The following is a 15,035-nucleotide window of genomic DNA, read 5'->3' as shown; positions in this document are numbered from 1 at the left end:
AAGCTCTGAGCAGGATTAACCTGAAGGTCACACCTTGGCAGATTGACTTGATTGGTTGATACTGGCCCTCAGGAAGTTTAAAAGTCCAAAGATTTGTGAGATTTCAGAATAAATCCTTCTGAATACTACTAAGGCTCCCGGGACTTCATGGATAGCCCTTCTGGTCCAACAGTCACTCCAGCAGAGACCACAGCAGCTTCAAGTGCTCTTCCAGTTGCAACTAATCACTTCAAGAAAAGGGTCTCTTGCTGTGTTTGATATTCCTGTATCAACACAGTATAAACACAGTACCAATAGAGTCAATTTCTTTGTCTTGGTACAAGTCAGCGAAACTTGGGTGGCGTGGCGAGTGCAATAACAATGGATTAAACCCAGATCTGTGACTGGGGGTGAGTGAGGGTGAGTGTTCGAAAAGTTTCAACACTCCGTCCATAGTTTTATTTTGTGATGTTGCTATGTGTGCCCTATTGGCTAAGGGTAAGCCCAGACATGGGTCTCTTGCTTGTTGCGCTACTGTATTCAAGCTAGTCTGGCAGATGAGGGGTGATACCCCGAATCTGGTTCGAATCCGGTCCCAGGAGGCTTGTTTCCAGTCCAGGGAGGACCTGGATTGGCAGCTCGGGTTGTATTGTTTCCATGGGGAGCAGGGCCAAGACTGATTTGCATATGGTTGGGCCCAAACTGGGGTGACGTGAAAAGCAAAATAACGATGGATTAAGCCCAGATCGGTGACTGGGGGAGAGTGTTTGAAAAGTTTCAACACTCCGTCTATCATTTTATTTTGTGATGTTTGTATACGTTAGAGCAGATCCAACTCTTCAGGTCTCCCCGCAGTTTTCAGAGAGCAGGTCCAGCTCTCTTCTGCTGTCCAGCAGATCTAGAAAGTGTTCTGTTGAGCTGTGAGAAAGGGTTCAGCTTTTTAGGTTTCACTAGCCAGTGGGTTTTGGTAACTCCTGGACACTTCCTAACCAATGAGAAAAAGGTTCTTGGCGGAAATCCTTCACACTTTTTCAGCACACCCTGTTTGCCTTCCTCCAAACTATCCCCCAACTCTCATTTGTAAGGGAAATCCAAGAGACCACATGCCTTCAGCCCCTGACGGGAGTCTAGGTATCAACCAGGGGCTGTTTGGGGAAATGAGCAGTGCCCTCATCCTGAGCTACTTCAAGCTGGTTCTAGGACACGCTCCACCTCCCATTAGGCTGGTGCCTAATCTGCTACAGAGGGCCTAACGATCAAAGACTTCCCTTCCTCAAGCTTTCCATTATACTTGACTGTGAATGGGCAGGCTTAATCCTTGCCTATTTGAGGCATCCCAGCTGCTCTTCCTGGGCTGACAGGAGTCACATACCTCATTCCTAACCCAACCTATCAACAGGCCTTAGCCATTGTCTCTGCTATGAAAGCAGTTTTCACACTGCATTAAGATCAAGCACTTGGACGACTGCAGGCAGGCTAATGGAAATTAGCACCCAGAAGCTTCAAGCATGGAAAAGGTAACATTCTAGTAGTTACCTTTCCTAAACATTTATCAAAAATCTAACTTCTCCATTGAATTGGACTAAAGTGGCCATTTCATCTCAGACTGTTCAATCTGAAGATTCGAATAAAAAGATTACAAAAAAAATATATATGATTTCAAAATCACTCGAGATGCTGCTATCAATAATTCCAGTTGTAAAAGCAGCAGTGGGGCCAATTATTTCCGAGATACAATTGCTGCGCATTTACAGATCTTCTGTTGCATGCGTGCTGCCAGGAAAAGGCAAGCCTCCTCCCACGCCGCCCTAAAAGATCAAAAACAAATGGGCGTTCTCTCTGATGCTGTCCGTGTCGTCTGCATTCCCCATCAATAATGGTAACGCGCGTGACGTGTTGTTTGTTTGCCCCTGGGTGGCACCGTTCAAGGATCGTTGCACTCAGGCGCGAGACTGGTGTGCACTCAGCCAATCACATCGCACGTGCTGTAGCCCTGCGCCATGCTGGACGCGCGACCTCATGGGCTATGCTAGAGAACTCAAAACCATCTGAATTACATCCGTGCCCACCGCTCACGTCCTCTTCACAGACCGCAGAGCAGGGGGGCAAGCCGCTGCCCACGGTGGCATTTCTGCCAGGCTAATGAGTGTTTAAATTGAGTGGTCTGAGAAGTCCCTTCTAGGCTACAGGAGTGAAGGGCAGCGTTTGTCATCTGCGGGCTGCAGCCAAGTGCTGGTGATTGCTCGGTTGAAGGGCCCGTCCTGATTGTGTGAGGGGCGGCAGAGGGCGAGGGGGGCTCTTATCTGATCCGAACAGCTGGAGGCTGATAACACTGGAGACAGCCTCAATTTGCCTGCATTCCGTTGTATCTTTCTTTTTTTTCTCTGCTATTTTCCAGTTGTTTGTGAGGAAAAGTTCAAACAGAACCTACGACTTATTACCGTCTGGTGCTAGTACGCGGTTGACGCAGCAACGGTAGTCCAAAGCACAAAGACAGAATATAGAATAATACTACCGTATTTCTATTAATTAGAAACCCCCTTTTCTTATGAAAGATGATAAAACGTGCGGTGTGTCCTGCGATAAAACCAAGTCGCTGGATACCTTTTGCTCTGAATAATAGTTTTAATCTGAAACCGTCCGCCCTAACCGCCATGAACAGATAAAATGCCTTGAACTTAAAGACCCATATGTGGTATTTGCATTTTAAAAACACGGTTTCCTGGGCGTCAGTTATTTAAAGTGTCATTTCATGCTGCAGTCAGTTTAGTAGTGTGGAGGGAGTCGGGTTTAGGGGTGAGGTACTCCCGAAAACATACCACCCAGAAGGGCGCCGTTTGCTTCCAATAGGTGCTCCTAGCTGTCTTGTTTCCGGTTTCAGGAACCAGGGTCAACTGGGCATTGATATTCCAAATTCTCAGAGTCTCTCATTTCAAGCAGCTCCATTTTCTCTAAGAGATCACTCTTCCATTCGGATCTAAGACCTACTATCTAGTTCTGAAGATGCCTTGGCTGCAACCTTTCTAGTCATAAACTCAATTTTATGTTGCAGGACATAGTATATGTGTTTATTGCAATTAATTTAATTTACACTTTTCAGTAACTGAAGTTTATGAATTTACATAAATATGAAGCCTGCAGTACTGGAGGTATTTGCCTGGTGATTCTTTACACAGTAGAATTAACAATCACTTGCTCTCAATGGAACACACCAAAGCATTATCACAGTAGTAAGATGTGTTGTTAGGTAGTGATTCGCCCATTTCCAAGCACTGTAAATAACTGGTGATAAAGTTACCCATTTATGATAGTAAATTTACCGCCCAAGTCTGCCGTGCTGGCACCAGAACTTGTCACGATTCTATCACGTCCTTTATCAGCGGTGAGCGTTCCGCTCACTGAGCTATCCTGATTTCAATGCCGTTTTACTCCCATTCAAATCAGAGAGGATCTGTAGAATTCACATTCTGGAAGTTCAGTTATGCTCAGTTATAAAAAAAAAAACACAGAGTGCAGTGCTGCTCCACATCAGGAAGCAGTGGGCACATTAAATGCACATCAAGACAGCCAGGCAGGCCCAAGAGAGAGAGTTTACAAATCCAGAAATAGTGACTACATTTATGCAAGTTACTTTTGGTAATAAATTACAGAAATAGAGTTCCCAAAAAGAAGGAATAAAGCAAGGTACATGAACAGTGAATTTATTTAGAAATAGCCCTGGGACTGAAGGGGACTTCAGTTGACGCAGAAAAACCTGATGCATATTATTTACATATACATTAAATATTACTACACAGCTGGAACTCTCACTATGAGGGGGGAGTCCAGGCCCCAACTGAGCAGAACCTGGACCACAACAAGTAGCACGCTGTGAAAGCTTCTTACAAAGAGAAGATGGACAGAATGTTCAACAATATCAAACATTCACCCCAGTGCAGAGATCTGGGCCCAAATCCATCGCTTTTTTTGCTCCCCATGCCATTTCAGTTTGAACCCAGCCATACGTAAATCAGTCTTGACCCTGTTCCCCTTGAAGCTTCTTCAGCAAAGGCTCAGTGCAAATGTAAGAAGTACAACCATCTGAAGAAGCAGGGGCTTTATTTAAAATAAAATATTTGCTACAAAGAAACCATAGACATATATAAAATTTCGATGATATATTTATAAATTATAAATAGAGAGCTCAACTCTTAAACTCTTCCATTGGAAGAAGTAGTGTTCACAGATCAGACAGTCAGTGCCTGGGAAGCAAGGGAGTCCTGAAGGCGCTCACATGAACCCGCTCTGTAGACCTGTGTGCAGACCTGCCCGCCTCCCATAAGGTGCCCTGGAGCGCCTTCCAGTTTGAAGCCCCTTCAGTTGTCCTTCCGGTTCATCGCATCTCCAAGGCAGCGTAGGCAAGAGCAAGGAAGGCGATGTGTTTGAGGAAGAACGCACCAGTCCGCAGTGATGTCGCTTTCGAATGAAGTTCGTTTGATGTGTTATCCTCCTCCTCCTCTCTGGCATCTGAACGAAAAGCACAGAAAGATAAAGTAAGTCACTGTGTTTGTTCATAACCTCAACGTCCTCCAGAAATTGAGGACAAATCTGCACAGCACGTGCAGACACAATGTTATGTTATGTTATTTGTTTTGTACCGCGCACAATGACCGCGCCCCCCCGCCTCTCCCCCCAGTTAAATTGTGATGTGTACAGTTTGCTTTTCATATTGCGGCTGAGACCAGTCTGAGGCTGCATTTGTTTCCATCCAGAGGGGACATTGCCTGGAAATTCAGACTGGATTTTTCCCGCTGGAGCAGGACCAATGCTGATTTACATAAGGATGGGGTGGCAGTGGCACTGTGCTGTGTGTGAGAAAAGAAGAAAAAAGTTGGAATGCCCTTGAGGTAATAACCAGTGGCTGAGAAGCATTCCACCAATCACCTTTTTTGACCGTATTTTCTGTTGAGGCTAAACTTCACCTATGTGCGCATAACTGCAAAACCCGCCAAAACTGCAATTTATCTGATTATGTAATTATTTTTTCCAATAAGTGTACAACAGACGCAGGTACACTCGAACACAAGTCAGTGGGTGGCAACTCTGTTGATTTATGATCTTTGGAGTCAGATTCTATTTGTTATATATATTTTTTTGCACCAAAAAACATTTCCCAAGGATGTCTCTGGATATACATACAAATGCTTTCTGTGAGGTAGACTGAGCAGTCGCTCACTTAGCCCTATCACGTGTGCGAGCACATCAGGGACATGGCTGTCACAGTGAAAGGCTTTGCTTTAACTCAGTGTTTATATGAGAAGCAGCTGATAGCACTTATCATCCCAGGGAGACATTAATCTGCCACTATCTGGAGTGAATACCTTCACCTGTCAGATGCTCGCGGGAAGTGGCCTCGCTTGTTAAATACACTTTTAGACTCGCTGGCGGGAATATCTCTAATTGGAACAGCTCGGGTCATACTCGATACTAGACTAGAGCTAAAAGCTTGCAGAGCCTCAGAGGGTAATTACACGCCGTTAACTGCTAAAAAAGAAAACAAGGAATCATAAACAAACATTGACAAAGCCAATAGGCCTGGCTTTATTGTGCCATTATCTTGGCTAGGAGCTGAACCAGACCAGCTGGGCTCCCTGTGACTAGTTCATTCAGGTGGGAAACAGAAGGGCCACCTACAGGGGCTAATTACAACCCCTGTGAGATAGTCACGTATAGGTAGGTACCCGTGGGACAGTATTGTAATTAGACCTGGTCAAAATCTTAATTAAGCTGTAGAATTTGGATTAATTTCAGTAATTTCACGTTACTCTTTTGACATGAAATTACCAAAAGTGCACCTATTTGCGTGATATGAGTAATTTTGATAAAAAATCCTACTGCAGGAGCACAGGAACCCCAAATTGAGTGAGCTGCTGCTGTTCGTGTTCTGTGCATTTAGCGCTATTTTCTTAGTGTAAAATGCCCCCTCGGGTCAATTTTGTATGCAAGGGTGTATTTTGCCTTAAGAAAATAGTGCTAAATGCTCGGGTATGCTCCTTCTGTAGTTTCACGTAATCGTGCGTTATTTTGCTGTCATTTCGTATAATTACGATATAGCTAAATATATATGACCCCTAATTGTAATGTGTCTTTCTCATTGCACACTGTTTGAATATTTGAGTATCCTTTTATCTCTAACTAATTCAGTTTCAGTTTCAGTTTGTTTATTTATTTCGAAGGTTAAAAACCATCATGAAAATACATAATAATAATAATACATAATCTCGATTACAAACATTCTGAACAACATATCATTATTTAAAAAGAAAAGAAAAGGGGCATCACAATTAAAAAAATAGTTTTTTGTAAGTAATAGGACCAAAGTGCAGATGAGGTACAAAAGCCCCGAATAACATAATAGATACCTCCCTAACCCACCAATTTCAACAGCCCCTAGTATTTCTCAGTTTGAAAGCAATTTTGAGAAAACTTATAATGGCACATAAAGTTCGCATTTCAGTGGCTCTTTGCAGAAACAGTAAGGCAGATTTGGCGTGAATGATATTTGAATCTTTTAAAACCCCTACTAAAAATCTTTGACGCGGTGTTTTATAAAAAGAACACAGTAATACAAAATGAAGGGTGTCCTGCGGAGACCTATTGTCGCAGCCGCAGGCACCCTTCTGCTCAATTGTTTGAGTGAACCCTGATGGGTAGGCTAAAATATGATGCAACAAATTGAGCCTAAAACGAGTCATTAAAAACCTCTCATGCTGGCTATGCAATAAAAAGAGGTAAGGTTCCATGCCTGCTTGATTCGATACTAGCGAATGAGCAACTACCGAAGATTTAGTAAAGTCAAGCTCCCTCCTCCTGCCACTAAATTTATCCAACAATTGCCCTTGTACCGAGTGACTGGAGTATATGTCCACCAAGGATGGGTCCAGAAATAATCTTTGTTCATCTATTTCCCCCAGGGTATCTTTAATATATTTCAGCCAGGGGATTTGGAGGCATTTTTCTTTCGTCAGACAATCCTGGATAATCTGTCTGGATAGTTCTGCGTTGTGGTTTAGCCAAATTTTGATCCAGGCAAGTATGGGTCTCAGTCTAATCAAGTCCGCTATATATGTTATTCCCAGCTCTTTGTGTCTTACTGCAGCGGAGGTACTCAGCGGAAGTTTTAACAGTCTAACTAATTTGTTTAAAGGGGTTTCTTACCTACACAATATTTTCATGGCCCTTGCTCACATCGTAAGGTCTTCATAGTAGTCACTCTAAAAATAGTCTCTCCTTTGACGTTAATGCACATTAGGGATCATGTGCCCCAGTGGTTTCTACATTAGGGCTGGGAGAGCACAGCCGGGCTAAACGTGAAAAATAAAATGGCAATGAAATGATTGCCATTTTATCTTTCACTATGGAGTGCCACAGTGGCCAGTCTCCCCCGAGCCAGGGTAAATAGGGGCATATCCTTTGCTGCTAATCGGCCGCAGAGGACTGGAGCAGTGGCTGACAGGAGGCTCCAAAGTGTTCCTGTCCGTTTGGTCGGCTGTCTTGCACCGGCCAATGTGGCAAGCACATTTTGAAGCTCTCCGCCCAGCTGCCTTGGATAGTTGGGTGGAGTTCAAGCACAGACCTCCAGGGCCAGAAGGAGCATCTAGCCAGCCCACTCTATCAAATCTTTGCGCTGCTCTCATGCTTGTTGGCAACATGAGACCAGCGTCTGGATTGGTTTGGGGTCATTCTTTGTGCATCAGACTGCAGAGGAACACCGAGGAGGATGTGGAGATCGCCTGTAAGTACAATTTTATTTTATTTTCTGTATTAGGAATGTGTAATGCATGTAAGTGTTGTGATTAAGTTAGTGTTTATGTTTTTTTAGGGGGTTTGGGTGGAGGGGTTGTTTTTATGCAGGTTTTTGGAGGGAGGGGTTGGTTGTTTTTGACTTTTTGAGGGAGGTGTTTTTGGGAAGCGGTGCAGCACTTTGCTCGACCCATCACCCTCTAAGGCTACCAGCCGCCCCTGATCATATGATGTGTTTTTCTAAGATGTAATGCATTTAGGAATAGTGCCGAACAGGTTGAGGAGACCAGAACTTTCCAATATTTAATTATTCTGCAATTATGAGTTTAATTATTCTGCAATTATGAGTTATTCAGTATCAAAATGATACACATTTTGATACTGAATCCCATCACCCAACAAAAAGAACACGCTGGAGATGCCACAATTTGTAAAGTACCTTGTCATCTGTGTTCATTCACCAAAATGTCTGGAACAATAAAAGTGGTATCACACACTCTTTAACCCTGACGGTATAGCAGGATTGAACCCGTACAACATCCTTACACATTAAACTATCTTCTATTTCATCATGAGAGCACAAGTAAAGAGCAACCGGTTGAAAGCACAAAAACAAACCTGTTTCTGATGTTGAAGTTATCATCCCTGAAGCATGTGAGGCCAAGTGCCAGGGGTACAGCTGTCCTTTGTGGCTCCTAAATGACTGGCATGCACAGAATGAGCAGGGTGTAGAAGTCTCAGAGCCACTTGTATCAAGCAATTTTGCGTTCGCACACGGCCAATTCTCAGAATCGGCCCGTTTACGAACTGAAAAAAAGGCATTTTCAATGTATCAAATCCTATTTTGCTATAGGGGTGTCCCTTCCAAATACCAAATCACAGAGGTATGCATGAATGTTTTGTGACTGTAAATGCCGTCGCAAAACATTTGCATTTTACCACCAGCTTCAAGTTGGTGGTAGCCCATTTGCAAACTGGAAGGGGTCTTTAAGTGAACCCTTCCCCTTTGGGAATGGTAGCGAAAATGTTTTTTTAGAGCAGGCAGTGGTCACACGGACCACTACCTGCTATTAAAAAATGAAAAGCATAAAACACAACACTCTTTCCTTTTCAAAGAAAAGCAGGCTGCATTAAAAAAAAAGATTGCTTTATTTAAAAGCAATCACGGAGGTGGTGGTCTGCTGACCCTATATACATTGACACCTCGCGCTCCTCACCCCATAATACATGTGGAACCCAAACATGCTAGCTGAACAGTGAAACCAAAAGCATTTCGGTCAAAATGCTCAAACCAGCTGCGCGTCCTTAGTCACCTCATATAACCTCACTCTTAATACATCCATTCACTCTCCTTCCTCCTTTCGCTTCTCCCCCTCTAATGACTTTCTGTTTACTCTCTCCCTACCTCCTTCTCTTTCTGTCTCTCTTGAAGCCTCCCTGTGCCTGCTGCAGTTAGCCTCAGGGAGCTGTGGAAAGCAGCAGAGGCACCAGGAGCGGCCCTGGACCTTCAAAACCAGTCTCCAAGGGCTACAGCCCTCTGGGGAAATTTCTGGTGGAATAAAAGGCCTGTCTGGCTCTGCTTGGGCTAGGGAATATAAAACAGGATAGGCAGGCTAATAATGACATTTATGATTGAAAATACAGAAGTAGCATGCTCATCGCTTCTAAGCCAGTAAGCCTCTACAGGTAAACTAACAGCAAGATACATTTCCACAAAGCCGAAATCCTAGGACCTGCAACCATGTCAAAAATGTTAATTTCCCCTAGTCCTTTTAGGTGCCACCAGGACACGAGCCTGGGGTACACGCGGGTACACGGCGTACACCCACTATTTTCACTCGGTGGATGTCGTCCCCCCTGCCAAGAAGTTGGGCCCCAAATAAATATGTTGAACTTGTCCCAGTGTCATTTTCAGACTCTGGGACACGTTCATCAGCTCCTGCACGTTGTCTACTTTTCATTCTCAGCAGCAACGTGCAGGCAGCTAGGGGGCTTTTTTTACACCTCCAGCTGTGCCAAAGATGAAGGCAGAGGTTGAGGGGCCATCAGGCCTACATTTGATTGAGTATCAGACTGGAGGCAGCTTGGAACCTCCCACTTAAATGCAAATGCACAGGAGAGGAAATAAAAGCACACAGCTTGTTATCTCTTCACAGATACTTAAGAGACGCATGCTTTTTACCTTTTCAGTCCATGTATATAAGTGAAGGCACTGTAAAAATGTCAGATGGGGTGGTCTGTCCCAGAATTACACAGATAACAATATAAATAGCACTATTTTATTTCTTTTATAGCGCTACTCATCCTAATGCAGAGTCTTCCAGTGAGGTCACTTCCTGTGATGCCATGTGGGATTTCACGAGTTGTGACGTCTTGTGCTGTGTTGACACGCATCATGATGTCACTTGTTTACTGCCTAACTTGGTCAGTTCCCCCACTTCTTTTTGTAGGACTTGAGCCCTGGTAGCCACATTACTTATTGTTTATGTGTAAAATTCAAGTTAAAAAACACAGCTCAACTCTGATGCTAATAGTAAACGTGACACAATCCCATGTCCGGACTCCAAACAGCTCCCCTTCAACAAGAATCACCTGGGGTTGTAAACAAAGTTGCAGAGGCCGCCGCACCCGCCCGAAGGGTGGGGGAGGCTCGAAGGCCGGCGCCATAACCCTCGTGGTGCCACCAGCGGGGGTAAACTGGTTCTGGGCGCTTCGATGCGCACAGGAACCAGCGGAAGCGGGGTGCGCACCAGCCACCCGACCGGAAGTGACCTGTTGACCTGAGCGCCCCCAAAGGGCGCCCAATGGTCAACCTGGCTTTGTTTGAACCCCCCAATCAGGGGGACTCACCTGAGACCTGCATGGAGGGCTCAAGAGGATTTAAGCGACGCCGCCCTCCCAGCAGAAGCACATCGCATTCGAGGAGCTGGGAGAACGGCGCGACAGCAACAACGACTGAAGCCCACCCACCCACACCTAAGGAACAGCAAAAGTCGCAGTGCTGGATAAGGGAAAGGGTGTTAGCGGAAATCCTACACTGGTTGGCTAAGAAAACACACCGGCGGGCGGTGTGTAAGAGGATGGCCACTCACTTTTGAATGCCGCACGGCAGGGTGACGTGGCGGCATAAAGGAGGGGAGTAACAGGAGGAGACGGCACTCGCGGCCCAGACCCGGCCGGACGGCAGGGCGCAATTTGGTAGCGAGCTGGGGACCTAACTCCCGACTGGAAAGCTCCCCTCCGCAACACGCAAAGGGCGTGGTCAACCAACCACTGGAGCACCAATAGACTGGCAACAAACTGGTTTGGGTACAAGCCCCATTTTCGAACTAAGGAGGGCACAAAGTGACTGACACCCGCTATCACAAGAGGGTGTCATAATGTGTAATATGCCAATTATGATTGATAATTATGATTGATGAGTAATGTTCGCAAAATGGAAGATTGCTTGAAACCAGTTTGTGTTATTAATATGTCTTTGGTTATTAATAAACTGCGGCCAACAACGACCACTAAGGATACCAGGTTTTGTTGGCTGACATTATTTCCCACCTTTGGCAACAGCAGAATGCGGGGGCCGGTAAGTATGGAGACTGGGGTCTCTGCTGAATAGGCACATGCGAGGGTTATGATCCTGCTTGACGCCTCCGTGATGCCTAATTCCAGCAGACTTGCTTACTCCACTATTGCACCATTAGGATGCCATACACTGGCTTTAGGGGGGAGGCAGACTGTTGGATCCATCTAGAACATGCACTGGTCTTTTCGAATCACTACTTACATGTCTTATGGTAAGAAACCCTACCCTGCTAGTTCTCCTTTAATTGCTAGCCCTCAAAGATTTTGATAATTGCCTAGGAGGCACAGCCCCAACACATCCGCAACCAAGGGCTTCTTACAAATAAAACACATCTACTCACCCATCTAAAATCCTCCCCTCCCCACAGTAAGAACCCTATTACGAATCAGTTGGTAACTGATCCAGTACTACCCCCATCCCGCTATTCATTAGCGTTAAAGGGCCCATCAAATTTACAAGTTAAAGTAATCCTGGAGTGGGGAAACTCTGGGTTATTTTGAAATTCACAAGTTGACCCATCAGCACCTCTGCAGGATGGTTCATGTGTTCTTATCTACATCAAAACAGCAGTGCAGTATGCTGAAATCCCATCATAACACAATTAGATTGATAGATTTGCTGCACGCAAGATAATCATTAATTTACTTTTTCCACACAATACTTCAATATGCACGGCACACGGAAACAACCAAAATGTAGCATGTTCAGCAAATAAACATAAACATTACAAATGCTGCGAACAAAGAAAATAAGTCATGAGTAGCCATTGTATTCCCTATTTTCAGTTGAAGCTTATGATGCTCCAGGAGGATGTATTACGAATACGACTCATCCACCAAGTCAGAGTAGACACGCATTTTGGAACTATCACAAGAGTTCTTATTAGAGATCACAGGTGGATCATTTTACTAGGTTTTCCTGTGTGTGACTTCGCCAAAGCCAGAACATGCATGCATGTTACCCTTTTAATGCACTTAGTTTCTTTTTACATAAACCATACTTTTAATAGTGTCCAAAATGAATTTCGTAGTTAATATAGCCTTATAGCCCGCCGTAGAGGGCTATACCGGCTTTTAAAGGCCCTCTCCAGCGTTAAAGGCCCCGAGCCGAAGGCGAGGGCCTTTAACAAGGGAGAGGGACTTTAATAGCGGCATAGCCCATCTACGAAGGGCTATAAGGCTATTAGAACATTCTGTCACTAGAGGACAGAATGTTCTAACAAAAAAAACAAAGCCTTTTGGGAGCGTGAGGGGATTGGTATCCCCACAGGCTCCCTGAACCCTTTGTTCACAGCCAGAGCTGTGAACAAAGAAACATTGGAATGTTGGAGCTCCAGGCTTATACCAGCCATTATAAGCCCAGAGCACTCCATTGTTTTCAATGGAGCTACCAACATTCCAATGTTCTAATTTGAAATAGGTAAAATTAATTTTAGTGATCAGGGCATGGACATAGTAATGCACAGAGAAATTCCTGCCACAAACAAAACACAGTCAAACTAATTTATTACAGTAATTGTACCATTCACCAACCACAGGCAGAATTCAAGCAGTCAAATTCCTGTGATATCAAGGCAAATGATCACCATCTCCATTGACCTGATCTACACCTACCCATCTCTCTGAGGACAACCCAAGCCCACGATGAGGGTGAGCTGCTCCTTCAGGAACTTCCCCCACACACTCTCCGTAATGGCCGGACACCCCCGGCAGCTTCACTTGACTTCGACAAAGATGTCAAGATTCTGCTTGGATTTAAAAACACTTCACAGGCAATAGTGGTTACCCATTTGCTTGCAAAGCCACACTCAATTAAAGTTAAACCAGCAATACCTTGGTAAAACCAACTCAAAATTAAGTATTGGACGGCCAGAAAAGAAGTGAAGAAGCACCCAAAGGGAAAAGAAGCTAACTTCTTTGAAATAACTCCATACCGCCCAGAGGCAGCTGATCACAGGGGCTAAAGCTGTGTGTTACAGGAATGGTGTTAAAGAGACCACTAGTGAAACCTCCTGTGAACACAGGACACTCTTCAATACAGTCAATCACTCGCTGAAACCAGAAAGAAGTTCTTAGCAATTAATAGCTGTTTTCTTCAAGGACCAGACACACAAATTCTGACAACACATTGACTGCACGCACACTCCTAACATCCCCACAATAATTCTACCATGAACCACACCCAAATGGTCCACCTTTCGCAGTGTTTCAAAAGAAGATCTAATAAATTTGCCCCCCTCCATGAAGACCATGCCCTATGAGAATGATGTCATCCGGCAAGCAATTTTGAAGGAAGTATCTGGAGAATCATAAACATCACTAATGAATATCATCACTGAGTCCTTTTTCCTGGACACCTTCCAAGAAGATCTTGAAACCCAATAGATTTCACCAGAAGCCAAGCTGGATCCTTTTGACTTCACAAACAACCTGTCATTAACAAATCTGGCATTTCTTGGGAAGAAATAGCAAACCTGCTCCATAACATTAACAGCATGGTCTCCTGCCTTACTATCAGTTTAGATTCAGATTACATTACAGCCTGGAGACAGTGACCATCTAAGTAACCAATGACATCTTTTGAGATCAGACAATGGCAATGTCTTCTCTTCCTTTGTGTCTTCTCCACAACCTTCAGTACCACTATCTATCAAACCCTACTTGACACCCTCACACGCCGCATGAGCTTTGATTGCATCATCCTGCCGTGGGTTGAGATGTACTAGTGGAACAAAGTCCAACTGGTCCAGATTAGTTCTCCCAGTTCCAACCCATTCCTTGTACCAAATGGCACATTACTAGGTTCCATCCTCTTAGTAGTGACTTTTCAACCGAACATGGAGCCTGTGTGAATCCTAATGGCCTTGGATGTTTGAATACTTCAATACGCAGAGGTCACTCCGCATCACTGACCATGCCATTGACTGGCTGAAGAACAATCCCACAAGCATTCAAGCCTGGATGTCTACTGCTTACCTCAAGCTGAACCTGACTCACATTTTTTTTTACAGAGCCTGTAAGCAGAATTGTGTCCAGTAAATTTAGTAAAATAATATGGACATATGAATTCCAGGTTACCAAGTTCAGAGGATTTTAGATTGATACGCTCTGTTTCTGGCCACACATTGCGAAGTAGACCAAGATCATTTGGCGTATCCGACAGGGCTCCACAAAGTGAAGCCATCACTAGCAGAAGGTGCCCTCAAAAGTGTTGAAAAGGCACTGGTCTAATCCATCTGGGTGGAGGCAGCACCCCACTGTTGAATGTCCCAAGACCCATCTTACCTCTGAGGATAATTCACCATTCAGATGTCTGTCTCATTCAAAAGTTTTGTTACACCTTTGCAGAGAGCTAACCAAAGATTGCAAGTGTTCAGGAGAACACTGTGTGGTCTTCATGCAGACAGGCAACATGCTACATGACATCACCCTCAGCATGTGGGTGCGTTTCCTTGTTGCCTAGAGTGCACTAGTGTTTCCACACTCATGGTCAACCAAAAGGATATTCTGTTAGCCATAGGAAGCATCAGTTTGAAGGGCAGTGGCAGGGCTGCAGAGTTTTGCACTGGGCAAAGGATTCAAACTTGGGCTTCTCCTTCATGTGCCAAACTGAATCCAATGATTTCAGAAAAGGGGCATGGACAGGCCTGTTAATCAGCCCTTTCCCAGATGGTGGTCTGTCCAGAGAGTTAATT

The 15,035-nt window shown here is 44.6% G+C and overlaps 1 protein-coding gene across 1 annotated transcript in view; it reads right to left on the bottom strand.

Annotated features, from left to right (window-relative positions):
* Window positions 1–4,300: 4,300 nt before the first annotated feature.
* The window catches only part of LOC147727118 (cryptic protein-like), a 34,345-nt gene continuing 23,610 nt past the window's right edge, over window positions 4,301–15,035 (bottom strand). Inside the window, exon 6 of the mRNA XM_086963056.1 lies at window positions 4,301–4,485. Coding sequence (XP_086819182.1) covers window positions 4,352–4,485 — 134 coding nt within the window. The 3' untranslated portion in view covers window positions 4,301–4,351. The remainder of the gene's footprint in view (window positions 4,486–15,035) is intronic.

This window comes from Lissotriton vulgaris, chromosome 3_1, assembly GCF_964263255.1.
Source record: "Lissotriton vulgaris chromosome 3_1, aLisVul1.2, whole genome shotgun sequence".
Classification (NCBI taxonomy): Eukaryota; Metazoa; Chordata; class Amphibia; order Caudata; family Salamandridae; genus Lissotriton; species Lissotriton vulgaris.
This window is presented reverse-complemented; position numbering and strand designations above follow the sequence as displayed.